The sequence below is a fragment of the Phocoena phocoena genome, chromosome 5 (assembly GCF_963924675.1).
Source record: "Phocoena phocoena chromosome 5, mPhoPho1.1, whole genome shotgun sequence".
In the NCBI taxonomy this organism is placed as follows: domain Eukaryota; kingdom Metazoa; phylum Chordata; class Mammalia; order Artiodactyla; family Phocoenidae; genus Phocoena; species Phocoena phocoena.
Genome location: NC_089223.1, coordinates 118,994,035 through 119,014,434, shown reverse-complemented (window position 1 = coordinate 119,014,434; position 20,400 = coordinate 118,994,035). Strand labels below are relative to the sequence as shown.

Here is a 20,400-nt window from a genome sequence, read left to right as displayed (position 1 = left end):
CATGGTAATAGCCTATTTAATTCCTTTTCCTTTCATAAAATTTTCCCTCCACACGCATTAGAGTTGTTGGCTGCCCACCCATCATCCATTCTCCTTCATCCTTCCCAGTTGAATCCTCTTTCCTACTTTCCACTCTTCCTCCACGTAGTAGTACATTATTACCAAGAAGATGATTCCTGCTGGGCCGCATCCTGATTAGCCTTTGCACTTTCTGTTAGGTGAAGCACAGAACTTCCTAATTGACACATTTCCCGTTTATTTCTTGTTATTTCTCTGATTTTGCTGCCTGAACCACCACATTTGAGTCCCCTTGTTCTTTACTAGCTGTGTCTTCCCAACCAAATTTACCAGTGTCATTCATCTTGCTTCCTCTGCACAAAATGACTCAGCTGCTCTACCGTTCTTTCATTGTGATAACATTCCCTGCAGTGGAATCACAGCTTATGCAGGGCTTAGGTTCTCAAACCAGTCCATATGGCAACAATCTCATGTCATTAAAATTATGGACCATGAAAAGGAACGGTCCTAACTATAATATTTATTTTCTTTCTTTGAATTTTTCATATTTATTTTTTCCTCTCATTGAATGGATGTAGTTTAATTTGTGTAATTTAAATATGAGTATGATAAAACTGTTGATCTTGAAATGATGTTCTACCTCTTCTGTTGACAAATTTGTATGCCATTCATTCAGCAACTGGAACTAGCCTCATCTTGTGTGTTGGGGATTCCCAAGACTACCCCACATTCAGAGATTAACTAGAAGGACTCCTGGGACTCAGTATATAGTTGTACTCATGGGTAAGATTTATTTCAGTGATGTAGCAAGGCGGTACAGCTGGATCATAAGGGAAGAAGGCTCAGGTAGAGTCTGGAGGAACCCGTGTATAGATTTCCTTACGCTTTCTCCCTCCCATGAGGGGTCACACAGAGCTCACTCTTCTCCCAGTAATGAAAAAGCAGCCACACACATGTGATGTTTCTGTACAGGGAGACCCATTAGAAATTCAGTACCCAAGATTTTTACTGGGGGCTTGTAGGCACCTTCTGCCTTAGCATGCACCAAAATTCCAGATTCCCAGAAGAAAAGCAGGTGTTCAGCATAAACCGTAGTGTTTACACTGTCCAGGAACGGTGAACCACCCTTACCCATTAACTATTTACTGGGGGCACCCTGAGAACACAAGTTCCCATTGCCACTCAAAGGCCAATCTTACAAGCAGGCCTCTGAGGCCTGCTGGGTTTACTCCTTTCGCAAACCTTGTCTACTGAAAGATTTTCATAACATACTCTTTTCTAATATTTTATTTTCACTTTGGTCCATCCTCAGGACTTGGAATCTGTATGTACTAAATGTTTTTGAAATGAATGAAGTTTATTTGTATATCTACTTTATAATAACCAGGCATTGCTTTGTGGGTTTTTTGTTTAAATCATGTTTTGTTTCTTTATTAATACTGAAGATGTTGAATAAAGGAACTATATTTTAGAATTTCATTTGTTGCTTCTCATGGCATGTTTTAAAGTAACCGATAAAGAACTGCATACTAGATGTTGTTAAATAAGTGTTGTTTACTGATAACTAATGTTACCTTTTAGAATTCTTCAGCACAGAACTGTGGTTGTTGGATGATTATAAGAAGGGAAAGGATGAACCGTAGTGATTGGGAAATACTTGATTGCCTTAGGTGTATTCTTATAATAAGATCATTCATTTGTTTCTTTATCGAGGAAGTTGCGTATATTTTGAAGACGTGAATGAAGAGAGTACAGTTAATTTAAATGGGCTGGGCAGATTCAATTTTAATAGCTGTAGAAAAGCTATATATTTAGGAAAAATCTAAAAACAGTGACTACACCATGGAATTTGGGTTAGGAGATAAGAATCAAAGGAAAAATGGATCTTTCTTTTTCTTTTCATTTTTTCTCCCTGTGGACTACACAGTGCTCTTTGTTATTCAGTGTTTCTATAACCCTTGCCCAGAAATGTTCAGATACAAAGCATCATCTTTTAAAAATAGTATCAAAACTATGATCTCTGGATCTTATCATTGTTTTTTTATATGACCAACTCTTTGAAATGCTTTCATGTCTGATAAGTAGAATTTTGCTACTAAAATTTTCTTATTTTTGCCATATTTTCTGTGCCCTTTTAACATACCGTAGGGAGGGTTCTCCAAAAGCTGACTTCAAGGCTTTGTCTAAGTTTCAAATCTGTATTAAAAATAGAGCAACGCTATAGGCTCATAAAACTTTAACCAGATTTAAAGTTTTGTGAATCATTTCTAATGGATCTGATGGATCACACCAAATTGTCAAAAGACATGCTGACTTTATTAATGTGGTTTTCTGATTCCTTGGTGAAATAATACTTTACTTATAGAGAAGTTACCTGCCTTATGATATTGACAAAATCAAATGTAAAAAAAAAAGCCACTAAGCAGTCCAAATGGATGCCACCGTATTTATACACTATCTTTTGCATGTTCTTTACAGAAAACCCCTAAAGCGGTGGGTATAATAAGCTAATGCCAGCTAAATTTACTTTATTCTGTATGCAGTAAAAAACTAGTCTATCCAAAAATGTCACTGAAATCTGACTGTCTGAACATGTTTGTAAAACTGTAGAAAGGGACAGTGGCTACACTGCTAAGGCGCTCTCTTAAATTTACCATGGAAAAGATGATATGCTTTTCACTGTGTCTTTCACGTTGTCATGTCAGTTATTTCTTCTTTTAAAAAATTAGCCCAATTTAAAAAGTACTTTGAAAAGCAAGATATGGAGTGCTTTTAAAGTAAGTCTCTCATTACCTCTTATAAATTATTTTTGAACTTTTAAAGGGAATAAAGGCAAGACAGTTAAAAAAAAAAGACACATTAGCTGAGCTTTTAGTGAATAAAATATTTATTGAGACAGTACCAAATAAAAGGTTTCCATCTCTGAAACAATCTGTACAGGTGCCCAAGTACAGGATTTGCTTACCTACAGAAACCTAGCCGAGTTCCTCAGTTAAACTTGCCTTTGACGGTATCAGGAGAACTTCCTTGATACAGCTTACGTGATTAAAAAGGCAACCTCAGCTAAGACGTGGCAACCAAAAAAGCTTTTGTGATTTTAAATTGCGTCAGTAGAGACAGTGCCCAGATCATAATAGTCCTTTGTGTGCTGACTCCTGTCCCGTGTTAAGAGAGTTTTGACAGATCAGTGTGCATCTATAAGGGGACAACCAGGATGGTGAAGGAACGTTTATCATATCAGACAAGGAAAGAGTTATTTTCTTGTAGAAGAGAAAATGTAGAGAAGGAGGGACTCCTGCCTCCAGAAATTTGAAGGGCTATATGTATGTAGGAGAGAAATTAAAACTACTGAAGGGACAGAGCTGGGATCGAAGGCAGTTGGTCACAGAGCAACATGTTTGAATTTGGCGTAAGGAAGAGTGTCAACTCAGCTGAAACTACACCTGGGTTTGCTACTACCTAGTAATGGCACCTGTTCTTACTTCAGGTGTCCAAGCAGAGGCTACTTGTATGTATATGGGTTTGAATAGGGGTTTTTAGGATATCCTTCATGTTTGTTCCTTGAAAAAGCTGACATGGCAGAAAAATGGTACATACGTGCCCAGCTGTGCTGTTGAAAGCAGTGTTCGTCTTTAAGAATGTCTGTTAGTTGCTGTGAGCCTCACTTTCCTCAGTGTACTGATAACTTTGTGATTGCAAAATATTCATTGGTATAAAGAAGTCATGCATCTTATTCCTTTGAGGCTCACGCAGTGTCTGTGGGGTCACAGGGCAGGGACTGTCATCCCCATTTTAGAGGTCAGGAGACCATGGCTCAGCTCAGCTAGAGGAAATGACTCACCCTATGCGATACAGTCAGAGCTTGGATCACATCTGGCCTTTTGATTCCTGGTCCAGCATTTTTACCATTTTTTACCACTCTAGAATGCCTTCTTGAGGTTCCTTCCAGCTTGAAATATTTAGGGCACTAATTATTTATAATGAAAAAGAGACTTTATTTTTCTCATCAGTCTTTTTAAGTTATTTAATTTTGTGTGTATTATATTCTGGATGTTATTCAGTAAAGAGTCATCTGTAAAAGCCTGTGTTTTCTCTCTGTGTGCTTTGCCGTCTGAGGACGGGGGTTCTGGGGATTAGGATCCTGAGACACTATGTGGGGGAGATATAAGTAGATATGCTACGGTGATATGTGTGTGTGTGTTTAAAGGCACCAAAGCTGGGAAGAATTTTAGACTGAATACTTTGAAAAATCAACAGGAAAGGGCATCCCTGGTGGCGCAGCGGTTGAGAGTCCGCCTGCCGATGCAGGGGACACGGGTTCGTGCCCCGGTCCGGGAGGATCCCACATGCCGCGAAGTGGCTGGGCCCGTGAGCCGTGGCCGCTGAGCCTGCGCGTCCGGAGCCTGTGCTCCGCAACGGGAGAGGCCACAACAGTGAGAGGTCCGCGTACCGCAAAAAAAAAAAAAAAAAAAAAAAAAAAAAAAAAAAATCAACAGGAAAAAACCATCCCTTTGCTTAGAAACTGTAAATCATTAGCATTTCCTAGGGATGATCTTTGCTGATTTCTGAAAGTGTGTCTCTTTAGTTTAAATCTGACAACAGTGTGCTGTCAGAATTGATTATTTGAGCACACTTAGTTTTCTGTGGTCCTAAAGATATCATGAAGCCTGGATAATTAAATACTGAAGGCTGGGCATCTGGCCTTACTTCAGTTAAAAACAATTGCCGAAAGAATGCCTGTAATTTAAATACAAAAATATGATGACATTTTATCCTCTAAAGACATCCATACTCTAAATCTTAGTTCTTAAAACTACCTTCTTTGAAAAGTCTTGTTGAAAGACAGAAAGGAAAATATATTTTCTTTAATAAATCAACATAACATATTGTGACTTCTAATTAAGGATATTATTTGTATATTTTTGGAACTGACTATATTTCACTGCCATTAAATTTTACCATATGTTAAATAAAATTCCACTGGGTACATTTTGCCATGTCTGGGGACCAATCTGGCTGATTAGCTTTGCTCTGGGAACCCTGATGTCCTGTATGTGTTGAGTGAAAGATTCCTCAGGCATTCAAAATAATTGAAGGAAAATAGAGTAACATTGTCGACCCTTCTGCTGTGAAAATGAACCATCCAAGTAATAAATAAGCTTTTCTGTCTATAGTTGACACAATTTAACAGGGAAAATATTTAAATTTAAGGAAAGAAAAATTCTTATATATTTTATTGGATTACACATTTCCATTTCTTTCATTTACGTGTTAGGGTTTACTTTTGTTGAGCTGAATCTTTCTGTGATTTCTTCTGTCCTTTGCTGGGTGGGAAGACAAACTGTGACATATTTAATGCTGCTGATCTTTAATCTGGAAAAAAGACAGATCCGTTGTAGCACATTGTCTTGGACCTTGCAAAAGGATGTCGGTAGCATTTGACAGAGAGTAGAACCTGCCAAGTTCCTGCGCAGTGATAATCTTCATTTAATATACAGCGACAAAGTCCTAGAGATATGAATGACTGGATTAAAGGGGGAAGGTTTTCATTTTCACATGAGGGTTCCTTTCCCTTTCCTACTTTAGCTAACTTATTTTTGTGTAACTGGCTTAGGAAGACTGTGCAGATCAGAGTTTGGGATTGAGATGGTTTTTACTACAAGATGAGAATTTGACTTCTTTGTAGGCCCCAGGTATTCAGAAGATGACCATCAGTAGGACAGTAACCAATACACTTCATTTCCATGAAAATTCAAATAGAATAAGATGGCATTTGGAAGACTAGTTTTGAAAGGAAAAACAATACACATTGGCTGCAAAGGTCAGTTTGATGCTGGAACATGGTACTAAGAGGAATTTTGGATCTTCTTTATTCATTAGTCTTTAAAAAAATGTTCAATTTATTCCCTCAGGGTTCAGTATCAAATTAAAATAGATAGATGGAGACTTTAATAATAGCCATCTGTCTAGAGTTTTTTTGATTTGGTTTCTCTGGGAAGAGGAAAGATGGATTAGATTATCCTTGGATGTCTCTTAGATAGTTCAGTGAGGAGAATGCTGGGGTTAGGGTAGGGAGATAAAAGTCTTGTGAGCAGATAATCCAGCAGCTTGCAGTGAAGTGTTGAGGACTGGAATGGAGGAACAAGGAAAGGACCAGCCACTCGAAAGCTGGAGAAAACAGGTAGCCTGCAAAGACTGTGCAGGGACTTAAGAGTCACTTGGGTAAGTATGTTTAGAGTGAAACAAATGGGCAATGGCTTTGTTAATGAACAAAACAAGTTATCTCAAATATGAACGTGTAGGCCACTGTAGTATATCATTATAGTGTTGTTATGAGAGTATAAGCGATAATATATAAATTGAGATTATGGAATGTGACAAATCTTGTAAGAATTTTAATAAAAAATTAAACTGTGCATGTCTCTTAAGCCAGAATATGATGTGAGAAGGTAATAGACAACCAGAAAGTGCATACATCTAATGGACTGGAATTGAGTTGCTGAGTCATTCAACGTAGCTGGAGCCAAAGGGCCTGGGAAAAAGCTGAAAAAATAAGGAACAAACAATGCCCCTGGTAAAATGGGCTTATTATAATAAGTCACAGAGACATCTTTGTTGTGTTTCACATCTTTGAAGAAAGAATTTCAAATGTCAAACACATCTGATACATATTGTACTTAATACTGGGTAACAAATGTGTAACTAAGAAGAGCCATTATCCAGTTTCTGTAGGTAGTTCTCTCCTCTCAAGTGAGGTCTGCCATGGGCCAGCACGCTGGTGTTTCCCTACATAGAATTAGTTGGACTGTGTGGATTTCAACAACAGTTGTAGGTTTTAGATTTCAGTTCTGAGAAAATTTATCTTTCAGCTATCTAGTGGCGATGCTCCCCGTTCTGCTTAATTTAGTTGTTTGTCAGTATAAACAGTTTTGTTACTGTAGCTGTGGAGGAGCCTGGAAAGATATTTAGATATTATTGTACCCAGATATTTAGAATTACCTTTTTACTCTGCTTAAACACATGTGAACTGGTGTCCTCTTTGAGGAGGGGTTGTAGAGTGTCCTGTTTTTCCCAGCAGTGCGGCTGGACATTTTTGGCATCACCCAGTGGGCAGTGAGGGTTCTGAGTTAACGGGTAAGCAGGAAGGCAGGACAGTTTTCAAGGGCCTCCCAAAGCAGATCTCAGCGTGAGATTGTTATTTAGTGAGAAATTCCCATAGCTTCACACCTAAACATACGAGATGTAAATGTGACGTATTTATAGTCTTACGTTCTTTTAGCGATTACAGTATTGAAAATTAAATCCCTGCTTTCCAGTGAGGGTCTGCCATTTATTAGAGAGATTTTTAAGTGATTATTGAGGATCCTTGGGCCCTTAAGAAAACAGGGATCGTTTGAGAAACATGGCAGATATAAGATACAAGGGGCAGGCTAACTGTATTTTTTCCCAGACAATATGTATTAGAATCTTGAATATCAGTCCTTGCAGTGCACGCAGCAGATGTTCTTACACAGCAGCTTTTGGGTAACTTGACCTGTAGGGGTGGCTTCTTGGTTTCCAGGTCAGTGCACGATCTGGCCTATGGCAGCCTGTCCGATCTCAACGCCCACCATGGCCTATGGCAGCCTGTCCGATCTCAACGCCCACCATGGCCTATGGCAGCCTGTCCGATCTCAACGCCCACCATGGCCTATGGCAGCCTGTCTGATCTCAATGCCCACCATGGCCTATGCCAGCCTGTCCGATCTCAACGCTCACCATGGCCTATGCCAGCCTGTCCGATCTCAACGCCCACCATGGCCTATGCCAGCCTGTCCGATCTCAATGCCCACCATTGTCTTGGTGCTCCTTCTGTTCCAGCCTCATGACCTTCTTGCTGTTCTTAATTTGTTTCCAACTCAGGGCCTTTCTTTTTGCCCTTTACTTGCTGTTCCCTCTAGCCTGGAACCACACTTTCCTGAGCTCTCCCCTGGGCTGTGCCCTCCCTTCATTTAGGACTCTTTTCAGGTCATCTCATCAGAGAGGCGTTGCCTGACCAGCTCATCTGGAAGAACCCTTCTCCCCTCACTCTGCATCCTCCTCTTATGCTTTAGTTGTCTTCATAGCACTTACCTTTACCTGAAGTTATATTCTGTGCTTGTTTGCTCTTAAGTGCTGTGAGGTCAGGCTTCATCTATCTGTCTTGTTCACTGAAAGTTTCCCAGTGCATTAGCAGTACTTGGCACCATGGTAGGGACTCAATCAGTATTTGTTCAGTGAATGAATGATTGTCCAAATGTATCATGAAAACACGTACCTTATTAGGCTAGTTGTGCTTTACTTTATAAAAGTTTGGAGGTCTGGAATTTGTTTTTTCCCACTCCAAGTCAGTGAAGGTATAGTGTTTATATTTGTGTTACTTGGTGTTAGAGATGTGGAGTGCTAATCACTCATTGCTTCCCCCCCTCCTCTCCTCGATTCCAGTTGAATATAAACACACAATGAACATTGGGTAGAGATTGGTATATGCTTTATTAAACTGAGCAAGTACCCAGTACCCTACAATGCAGAGGTTTTGAGAAGCTAGATTCGAAGCAACTTGGATTCAAGAATGCCCAGTGGAGTACTTGCTCCTTTGGCAGTTACCCTCCTCCCTTGATTGAGAGTTGAGTAAATCTGACCGGGAGGGTTTATGGCAAGAAACAAAAAACAGAGAGCTCACCGTCGTTCTCAGCAAGACATGAGCAGGCCATGAAAAGACAAAATTGAACTTGTTTTATTCATCCACTAGTTAAAAATGTGAATTGTGGCCCAGGGGATGTCAGATTCCACTGGTTAGATTAGCAGATTCTCCGCATATGGAAATGATTCCGTAGGCAGGTGGAGAGAGAAATTGAAAGGATTTATCCAGCTCCACCCCTCCCACTTGGGGAACCAAGCAGCCCTGCCGTCTTGGGTGGAAAGAAAGGGGATGGTTTGCAATTATAGTTATCCCCTGAACAATTGCATTTGTGACACATATATTGAAATACACCTACAAATAAATAATCTTGACCAGAAAAGAGCTATCAACACAGGATGTTTCTGAGAGTTGATTGCAATTGTGAGTCATCTAGACATCTGCCAAATTAAAGTAGGCTCTGTTTGTACATATGTTTAAAGGGAAGAATGGATGTTAATCTTCAGCATCTATTCAACACCTGTTAATAAGAAAGGTAATACTTATGAAAAAATATCATGTTATTTTTAGTATGGATAATCTATTTAGTATGGTTAATATTAACTTCAAGTATAAATTCAGGAGCTTTTATGTTTCAGGTTCGTGGGAGTAAGGGAGAAGTTCTGTACATATTGGATGCTACCAACCCACGGCACTCCAACTGGCTTCGCTTTGTTCATGAGGCACCATCTCAGGAGCAGAAGAACTTGGCTGCCATTCAAGTGAGCTTATTTGCTTCTTATTTGTACTCTGTACTGCGAGGGGAGTGAACTAATTTATAACTGTACTCCCTGTTTTAAATTTATTTCCCAATGACCTGCTTCAAATAACAGTAACTAACTCATAAAAGCAGAGAAATCTCATCTAGGCAGCATGTGCAGGAAAGGGCAAGCCTAGCTGTAAATTGACACCAGATCACTCACTTTATGAGAATCCTTGAGGGAATGAATTACATGGGCTGATATTGTCCTTGGCGGATTCTGCTTTCAAGTACTTTTAATTCACTCAGTGAATGTTTATTGATAGTTTTTCTGTTTGATGGTTTATTTGGCTCATAGCACCATATTCTGTGTTATTGTTTGGGAAAGGCTTCATGGAGAAAGTTTATTTGGGTATATCCCTATGACTGTACTCTGAGCTTCTTGAGGGTATTGTATTACTCAGGGTTTTCAGAGAAACAGAACCAATAGGATCTGTGTATCTATATCTGTATATCTATATCTATGATGTGTAGCTGTGTATCTTTCAGTCCGTCCATCCATCCATCCAGAGACAGAAAGAAAGAGACTGAGAAAGAGGCTCATTGTAAGGAATTGGAGGCTGGCAAGTCCAAAATCTGCAGAGCCGATGTCCCACTTTGAGTCCAGAGGCAACAGGCTGCTGTAGAACAAGGAACAGCTGATGGATGGTCTAGTTCAAGTCTGATGACTGGAAGGCTGCTGTAGAATCAGCAAGAGGTAGTGTCCCACTTGAAAGGCTGTCAGGCCTGAAGCGTGGATATTCCAGTTTAAAGACCATCTGGCAAAAGGATTCTCTTTTACTTGGGGGAAGGAGACCCTTTTGTTCTTGTCAGGACTTCAGCTGATTGGCCGAGACCCACCTACATTGTGGAGGGCATTCTCCTTTACTCAAATTCATGCATTAAAACGTTAATCTCATTCAAAAGCACCCTCACAGAAAAACCCAGAGTAGTGTTTGAAAGACTCTCTGGGTACCCTGTGGCCCAGTCAAGCTGGCACATAAAATTAACTCTGCCAGGTGGGATCAATGTTTTCCTGAATTCTGTATCCCTGTATCTTAGTATAGTGCTATACACAACACCAGTCTCTAATACAAACTGTGAGTTGAACTTCGGTGATCCCTCAGTGGAAATTAAGGGAAGAAGAGAAAAGGTCAAGGCAGGGCGTTTTTAGAGAGGCTCTGTAATTAAAACTCATTGGACAGATCATTAAGAGGATAAAGAAGCATTACATTCTGTTGGGGAATTAACTTATCACATGTGAAAACTCAGCTCCTGAATCCTCAACTGCAGAAGAGGAAGCAAAGCTGTGGTTGGCAGAAGCAAGAGGGAAGGGAAAAGAATAAGGGAACTAACAGTTCTTTGAGTATTTACCCATGTGCACTATTCTAGAAGCTTCATATATATTATGTCATTTATTCAAAACTCTGAGAGCTTATGCTGATTTCACTCAATTCCAAGTCTAAAACCAACAGGAGCAAGAGGGAAAAATGCACAGAATTAGGTTTTAAAGTAACCAGAAAACACAGTCATTTAGAATATTTCATTTCCTGATGTTATTAGCTCACCAGATTTCTTCAGTAAAAAGAAGTAGTGGATCACCAGTGTGATTACTGTTTCTTTTGGTATGGATAAATGAGTGATGACTTACCAAAGGGGCCACGTGGGGGATGCAAAATAGGATCTTTTGGCAGCTAGCTGTATTCAAGCCACTTTTTAGATTGTTCATGACATGTGTTGATCCAGTCACACGTTGAAGTTGATCTCTTTTTTTAATTTGTAGACATTATTTTTTTTCAAGTATTTTATATTTTTTTATGGTTTTCTGAGGCATACTTATCTCACAGGATCTTCAGTTATATCCTAATTTTAATTTACAGACTCAGTTTAAGTGTTCCTTTGTAAATGTTAACAATATCAAAATTGCCTGTAGAACCATGAAACCTAATTTAGGCAAACCCATTGTTTTGTAGGTTCTTCATTATTGTGTTTTAGAGAATATTATTCTGTTTAAACTAGATTCTTTTCTTCTTATGCTTAAATAATGATTTTAAGCTGTTCTCAAATTCCTTTTTGGGCATTTCTTCCTATTGGCTGTTATTTCTGTAGCATCAGTAGCTCTCTCCATTTGCCCAAACTTTCAAGGTATAATACGCTCAGCTTTGAGTTTTGCCCCAGAATCTCTCAGGTTTATCCTTGTTGAAGAATGCCCTTCAACTGTACATTTTGCTTATACTGGGTTCTTTAGTTAACGGATTACTGTCAGTAAGTGTTTGTCTCCATCTTTCGCTACCCAGATTTGCTACTCTATGCCCTGTTTATTTCATCATATTGTAGCCACCTACACTTCTCTCCTTTTTGGTAACCAGGATTTCTAAGACTTACACAGTTTTCATGTTAATTCGGTGTATTCAGTGCAGTACTTTTCTTCCTCTATTTCAACTGTGTTTCTTTCCTTGAAAGCAAATAGGAATCTACAAAAGATGACTGTTGCAACTTTGGTACTCCAAGATGTTATTGTTTGACTTGCTAATAGGGGGTGAAGTGGGAGTGGGATTAGAGTAGGACTCATAAACTAGCTGGAGGCTATGTGAAGTTTCACACTTTAATTTAATTAGAATCTATGACTGTTCAGAGGCCACTGTGAGAGTCTTTGGGTGCAGAAGTGATGACAGTGCCTTTAATTCCTTTTAACGTGGTTTTGGCCTTTCCTAAGGGGGGGTTGAGTGCGGTGCTACCATGTTTCTTGCCATGGAGCACAGTATGGATCTTTGCTAGCTCCCTTGAGGTAACGTCTTTCTTACTTGAACAGTAGCTGGAGAAGTGGATTGCTCAGGGTGCAAAATCACATCTGAGCTAGAGGCAGAGAGCTTAATATTTGGGTCACATGGCTGACAGTGATATCATCCTTCTGATTAGTTGGGATTATCTCCTGAGGACTGCGTTCCAGAAACACTGAATTGATAAGAGAAGATCATAATGTTTCCTGCAAAGCATTATGAATCACTTGCATTCCAAGTTGCATCTGAAATTCAGGGTATTCAGGAAATTTTTTATTTGAGCTGTGTGTCCCAGGAGTGAAGTAAATGAGAAACATTTGTGGCTCTGTGGCTTGCTTGGTGGAAAACGTCAATACTTGGTCCAGTTTTTTTGGACAAGGGATTAAGAATTCGAGGTCTGTTTTGGCAGAGGATGGGAACTCTTTTTTGGAGACTCAGTTATACTTCTAGTTTTGCAGTTTATTTGATTTTGGAAGACTTGCTTTGGAAATGATGATTTAAATATCTGAATTACTGAAGAAGGGTCTCATAGGCTAACAATTCCTCCCACATGCGCACATTTCAGAATAATCAGTTGAAGTGGATGTTCAGACCCATGAAAACTATTTCCAACTAAACCAGAAAATTCTAAACATGAAAGATTTGGCTTAAAATGAACCAAGAGAATTCTTAAGCTCCGTAAGAAACGGGTGATTCTTATTAAATGCTAATTTTATTATACTAAAGGAAAAAAATATGTAATATTTGAAAAGTAATTGAACTACTTAGTGTTTTACAGGCTTTTGAAAATTTCTGATCTTTTGGTAGAAAACTATTTGTTTAAATACAGAATTATGACATTTAAAGTTGGAACTTGGAATTCTTTAGTCATTTCAGAGCTAGAGTATTGTATCTCATGTTCTTAAGACATGTGTCCAGACATACCTTTCCTGGGACTTTTCACAGTATATTATCTTATCAACGTAATGAAAGATGGCTTGTTGTTCTAAAAAAAAAAAAGGAGCATATGGAAGAATATTTGGGTCTTGGTCCACTACTCCGTGAGGGGTGCCAGGGGATGGGGTGGTCTAAGTCTAGAGGGCACTGGGCTTTGAGCTGAGCTTGTGGTATCAAAACAGCTCCACCCCGATTCCGATGTCAGTTTGGTTTCCCCATTACCAGGAAAGCTATTTTATTACATATTATTTGCTCTCCTACCTGTGCCTTGTGAGAGGATGGACAGTCTTAGACAGTTTATCCCAGAGTCTTTTCTGGTGACACATGGCATTTCAGTATGAAGAAGTGGGAGATCAAATGTGGCTCTCCAAGGAGAGCAGCAACTTGCGTGTTTTTAGAGCCCAAATAGTACTTTCTCCATTGTCATCAAGCCACCAAGGTCAACAGGCTTATCAAATAGTGTTGATGCAGAATGGTACCAGCCAAGCAGCCAACCAAAAGAAATATCAGAAGGATTTATCACTTATACCCAAAATTATACATAGTTTCCTCTAATTCTGTTTCTTCCCTATTTCTATTTTTTTCCTATCAGATTTATACAAATGGTATTTCTACAATATTTTCTAGACTCTGTATGTTACAGAATTGTAAGGTGCAGCTCTCTGGCAATTTTCTTCAATAAAATATCAGTTAAATAACTTGCAGGTTTGTCTTTTAATGGGTTATCTTCCAGTAAGGTACATATTTGTCTTTCACTAGGGTAAAAATTTAAACTAAATTAAAATCACAAGTAATTGGTCCTATGAGGTTTTAAATACCAACCCTACTGTTGCTGTATGTTCCTACAGGGAGTGGGGGAATTTTATTACTTATCAGTTTATTATTTTCAATGAGGTTGTAGTTTATTGGTAGGAAAAATGAATATGTATAGAGAGATCTTTAAGATACATAGTGATACCTTGAAGGATGAGTTAATCCTTAATAATGATGATGTTGGCAGCTAACCCTTTCTGCATGCTTACTATATGCCAGTAAATGGTGATATGTATTAAAACCTTAATACTTACTGTGACACTATAATTATCATTTCCCTTTGTCACATGAGGATACTAGCACACAGAGAATCTAAGTGACTTGTCTGAGCCACACAGCCTGGGGGTAGCTGGATAGGATTTGAACCCTGGTGAATTATCTCCCCTGTCTACTCTCTGAACCTCTGTGCTCTAATACCTTAGAGTTGAGATAAATTATAAAGGAGTAAAGTCAGATTTAAAAACCTTCCAGGGGGAGGGATAAATTGGGAGATTGCGATTGACGTGTACACACTGCTATATATAAAATAGTTAACTAATAAGGCCCGACTGCGTAGCACAGGGAACGCTACTCAATACTCTGCAATGACCTATATGGGAAAAGAATCTAAAAAAGAGTAGGTATATGTATATGTATAACTGATTCACTTTGCTGTACACCTGAAACTATAACACAACATTGTAAATCAACTAACTATACTCCAATAACAATTAAAAAAAAAAAAAACTTCCATATGTCTGAACTTGCTATTTACATATTTTGAAACTGCTGAAAATTTGCAAAACAATTTAATTTTTAAAAATATATTTTAAAGTTATTTACATCACATACTCTTTGATCTTTTTTAAGTTCCCCAACTACCCATAATTCATTACAAAGCATTGCACTTTCTTCTTTTCATATAAAGGTGATGTCTAGGCAATATCTGTCCTGGCCTCTTTTTCCCTTTGGTTCCTTACTTTTTGTCTTAGCTGCTAGCTAATGTGTTAAAAATGAGATAAAGTTAACATTTAGATCTCTTGAAATTAAAAAAAGTAAAATTTCAGAATCAGAGCATGTCAGGTTAGGTATAGGGGAAATTTTCGAGTAGGTAGGATTTTCTTTGTCTGTCAATCCAGAAACCATACAGGTAGTTTTCTCAACTACCTCCATTGAAGACCATCCTGCTTCCCAGTGTCCTTGTGTCACCCAGCAATAGAGTAGGATGTGTTGTTGCCTTTTGACTCATCCAAGGGTTCTATGAATCACTTTAGAGCTTTATTGGAGCTTGACTTTTGAGCTATTTTTTTTTGCATTGACAAACATTTATTTCATTTCTTATTTTAAAAATTTTTATTGGAGTATAGTTGATTTACAATGTTGTGTTAGTTTTCATATGTACAGCAAAGTGAATCAGTTAGACATATACATGTATCCACTCTTTTTTTTTTTTAGATTCTTTTCCTATATAGGCCATTACAGAGTATTGAGTGGAATTCCCTGTGCTCTACAGCAGGTTCTTATTAGTTATCTATTTTATATATAGTAATGTGTCTATGTCAGTCCCAATCTCCCAATTTATCCTCCCCCACCCCGCCCGCTACCCCTGGTAACCGTAAGTTTGTCTTCTACATCCATGCCTCTACTTCTGTTTTGTAAATAAGTTCATTTGTACCCTTTTTTCCTTAAGATTCCACATATAAGTGATATCATATAATATTTTTCAGAACGATTTTTATCTAGCCTATATTATTTCTATGTATTTGTGGTTACATTAGTTACATATTTGCTGTGTAACAAATTTCACCCACATTTTAACAGCTTAAAACAACAAACATTTATTATTCATACCTTTGCTGAGGGTCAGGAATTCAGGAGCAACTTAGCTGGGTGGTTCTGGAGTTCTGGCTCCAGGACTGTCACGAGGTTGCAGTCAGGTAGTCAGCTGGGGCTGTTTGGTCTCGGAAGACTTGATTAGATTCCACTTCCAAGTTCGCTCACATAGCTATCAGCAGGAGGCTTCAGTTCTTCACAGTGTAAACCTTCCCTAGGACTCCTCACGACAGAGAGAAACAGCTTGCTTCTCTGAGAGTGATGTGAGAGAGAGAAAGCAGCAGTCTTTTATAACCTACTTTTGGAAATGACCTACCATACCATCATTTCTGTACGATGCTGTTAGTCACACAGACGCAGACCAGCATGGCACAGTGCAGGAGGAGACTCCACGGGAGTGTGGATACCAGGAGGTGGGTCGTCACTGGAGGCCGTCTTCGAGGCTGGCTACAGCAATGATCAGTGTGGGGGATGTGCTTTATAGAAGGAAGGGGTAAGGTTAGAATCAATGACAAAATGAGGCCTTGATATAGAATCAGAAGGAATGCAGAACCCAGCCCAGTTCGGATACTGTTAAGGAAGGCCATTTTAGGCAGTAGTTTCCTGACCCTTAACCTCACTGGCTGAGCAATTTATTTAACTCGTTCAGTCAACCGATAGCTCCCAAGCGTCTGCTGTGTGCCAGGGCCTGTGCTCAACATTGGAGATATTATAGTTAAAAAGATGATCTAGTTCCTGTTTTCATAGCAGTAAAAATAATCTTTAAAACTCTGTTCCTCTTTGTGAATTAGTGGTAATAATACCTACCTCACTGGATTTTTGTGAGGATTATATTAAATGAGATAACATATGCAAAACCCCTGACCCCTGTATGTGCCAATATATGTTAGCAAGTATTTGCATTATCACTACCCCTGCCATGTCCATAGTTGTTGTCTTTATAGTTTTGTCTCTATGTAAAACAGAACGAAATCTGTTTTATTTCCTCTAAATTCCTCTCAAGGTAGCTAATATAATTCTAAGCATGTAGAAGACTTCTCAGTAAACATTCACCACTGACAGGACAACCTGCTGGATGGAATGATGGAACCATAAGGGGCCCGCCCCTGACTGTGGCTGCAGACGCCTGGATCCCGGCTCCTGGGCACCTTGGTTGTTGGATGCACAGGGACACACGTGATTGCTAAGGGCACTTGACCACTGTTTACCGTGACTTTGCTGGCTGTGGCTGTGTGGCCTGTCTTCCCTCTGGAAAGATAATTAGGACTTTATAGATGCAAGAAATGTCCTGACGTAGAAGATGTCTTGTGCTGTGCAGAGACCTTTACTAGATACAGTGGTTTGGCAACCTTAGAGATAGGTTTGGGATCATTATGATGTTTGTGCTAAGCCACTTTTCAGCTTTCTTAAAGAAGCAGGTTTTGTGCAGGTTGGTTGTTTCCTAAAGAACATGTCTACATTCTGCCTGCTCTCAGCTGTCTTTCAGTGAATGCTGGATACTAGTGGGGAGCATCCCTAGAAATCACTTAAAAGGCTCATAATTTTGTAACCCAGCAAAGCATTAACCAAAAGGAAGCCAGAGGGCTGAAGAGTGTGTGTTTCCTAATTGATTTGGGGCCTTTGGTAACAGGGTGTTAGAGATAGTGAATGTATGAAATAGAATTGAAAATAGAAATTCTGTGAAATGATTCTTTGTGGAGGAAAAGGTGCTGAGTCTTTTAATATTTAATCTAAATTTATTATTCATTTAGAATTAAATTCTATTTAATATTGGATTTAAAACTTAAAATTTAAAACTTAAAAAATATTTAATTAAAAATATTCCCCACACCACCAGAGCAGAAACCCAAACCACGTAATGTATCGATGGTCTCACTTAGAGAAATGATTTATTTACCTATGAATTTCTGTCACTAGTCGGAGTTCCTCAAGAACAGTCTGTGTCAGTTTCGTTTGTTTTCACACTGCCCACCCTGCATGGATGCGTCTAGTGGGGCCCAGTGGGTGCTTGCTCACGTGACTCCTCTGCTGACTTTTTCCGGAACTGGTACACCTAGTTGCGTGCGCCTTGGCAACTTGGAAAACCCTTATGTCTATTTCCTTTGAAATGACCGAGAGCAAATGCTTCCACTTGAACTCTGGCCTGCAGTTTGCGTGCCTGTGAGTATTTGGTCTGGCAGGGACACTTTCACTCTGTCCCTGCTGAGTATGTATGGTACATGTGTACACATCTCAGTCTACAGTGTAGGCATTTTTATCTCTTAGCCAGATGACTGTGTGGCCAATAGCACCTCATCATTATGTCAAGTCCTTTTACAGACATAACCACAGACAATCCGAGTCTTAAATTCAGATACTCTGTTGAGTAACAGCTAGACAGTCCAGTCTGGACTAACTCAGAAACCTGGGATATAGAGGAATGAAATAGCAAAGGTTAATGGGACAGGAGGTCTTTGCTGTGAAGTGGTAGGGTTCTTTGAAATCACACTTAACAAATGTAATAATGAAAGATTGGTATTTGAGAATTAATCAACATTGCATTAAATACACTGGAACCAGCCTATGCCATTACAAAGTTTAAGAAGAGGTATGGTAGAAATTAAAAAGAAGAAAGTTTAAAATCTTTTAGTTGCTAAAAAATATAGTGAAAAGAAGAGACAGTTGTTATTGATGCAGTGAAGCAAACAACATGAATACCCCATTTATCAGAGGAAGAAATTAAACTAATAAATATATATATTATATATATATTGCTTATATATTATATATGAAATTTATTTTTAAGTGTTAAAATCTAGACACCTAAAATTAAGTATACATACTACTTGTTGCCAGGCAAGATTTTTTTGTGTGTGAACATAAAGAAGGAAATGATTTGTTTTTGTTTTTCAAAATTGGAGATACATTTTATGATGTGTTTTAGATTTCGTTTTTAATGATTGGTATTAAAATAGGTAATAAACTGCAAAGTGCAATCAATGTAATGCATATAACAGAAAACACTAGAATTAGCCACATTTATTTATTTATCAGTGACAGTTGGGTTTTCTATGGAAATTTCTATTTAGAGAAAACGACTCTATCCATTTCACGAACAGATTCTCATAAAAGGTTCAGCCACTACTAGGCAATAAAAAGTAAAACGTGAAGTGCCACATTCCATCATTGAACTGATAAAATATTCAGAAGAAGGTGTACAATTTCTCTTACAATTTATGTATCTTTCAATTGACGCAAGCTCCACAATTCGGCTAAGTATGTTAAATTCAAGATCTTGGGGAAACTGGCTCACAAGGCCTTAGGAGCGATGTTACCTTAGAACCGAATCTAATCATCCATAGCTGTGTCTTAGTCCTCTTTGGAAATCTCACATGATTCAGAAAAGACAGGTTGGGGAAAGGAGAAAGGACGACTGCTTACTGGGTTGTAGGCCGCTGTCTGTGGTGCGTCATTGCGTCAAGAAGGAACAGAGTCCAGTGGAAGAGGAGTTCTGAGCTTGAGTATGGCCTTTCCTTTCACTTGGAACTTTGTTTAACAGGAGTCTAGAAAGTAATTAAATGTATCATTATCATGACTGATTTATGTCAAAACTATACACACTTTTTATTACAGGGTCATCCTTCAGTATCCGTGGGAGATTGGTTCCAGGACCCCTATATATACTGAAATCTGTGGGTGCTCAAATCCCTTATGTATAAAATGGTGTAGTATAGTCAGCTCTGTGTATCCTCAGATGCAGAACCCATGGATGTGGGATACGGAGGGCCTACTGTACTTAATTAAATGGGTAATCAACTGACTCATGTGTCTGTGATTTCTTAAGTTGGTATTTAATGAACATTTTTATTAAATTCACCTCAGTGCACAGAGATTAAAGCAGCATTTTCTGATTTCTTTTCCTGTGGTTAAGTAAGTCCTTTGCGATATAGTTGTGTACACTTTATGGTGGTTTACACATCTGTCTGTTCTATTAGTTTTTCAGACAGGAGACAGGAACAAAAAGGCACATGGTCATTCTTGCTGAGAATTTACCCTACTTTTCTTCAAGCAATAGCATGTAAAGCCAGCTAGGCTTTTGAGAGCTTTCCCTATGTGACTTAATTCTGTGCCCACTTCTAGACTTTGGAATGTAGTGTGCTTATATGTAGCTTTTATTTTTCTACTTTTCCAGATTTAAAATGCTTATTATCAAGCATTTATATGCTTCTATTAAACTTCTATAACTATATACTGCTTTGTTTCAATTCAGTAGGACCAATATCATGTTGTACCTAAGGGAGATTCATAATAATCCCTTGAAATACTTTGCACCTTGCTGTCAGGTAACACATATGTTAATACTCTCTTGACATCATCTAAAACCCATAGGAAACCCCACGATATTTTTACCTCTAGAAAGTCAATCAGTAAGTGAAAACAAAACAAATGAAAACAGATTATCCATGCTTGTGAAATGAGATTTCAAACTGTGCGACTTTGGCCCATTATAAAAACTTGTAGAATTTTTGCATCAGCATTATTTCATTTAATTCCAACAGTTCCCCCCAAAAGTAGTAGCGTTATACCCATTCTGCAGATGAAAAAGCTGAGCTCAAGTTTATAAA

At 38.6% G+C, this 20,400-nt stretch overlaps 1 protein-coding gene across 3 annotated transcripts in view; it reads left to right on the top strand.

Annotated features, from left to right (window-relative positions):
• Positions 1-20,400, top strand: part of PRDM5 (PR/SET domain 5) — a 207,191-nt gene that overhangs the window by 57,623 nt on the left and 129,168 nt on the right. For all 3 annotated transcript variants that reach the window (XM_065877615.1, XM_065877616.1, XM_065877614.1), the window contains exon 3: positions 9,316-9,438. In XM_065877615.1, the coding sequence (XP_065733687.1) occupies positions 9,316-9,438 (123 nt within the window). The remainder of the gene's footprint in view (positions 1-9,315; positions 9,439-20,400) is intronic.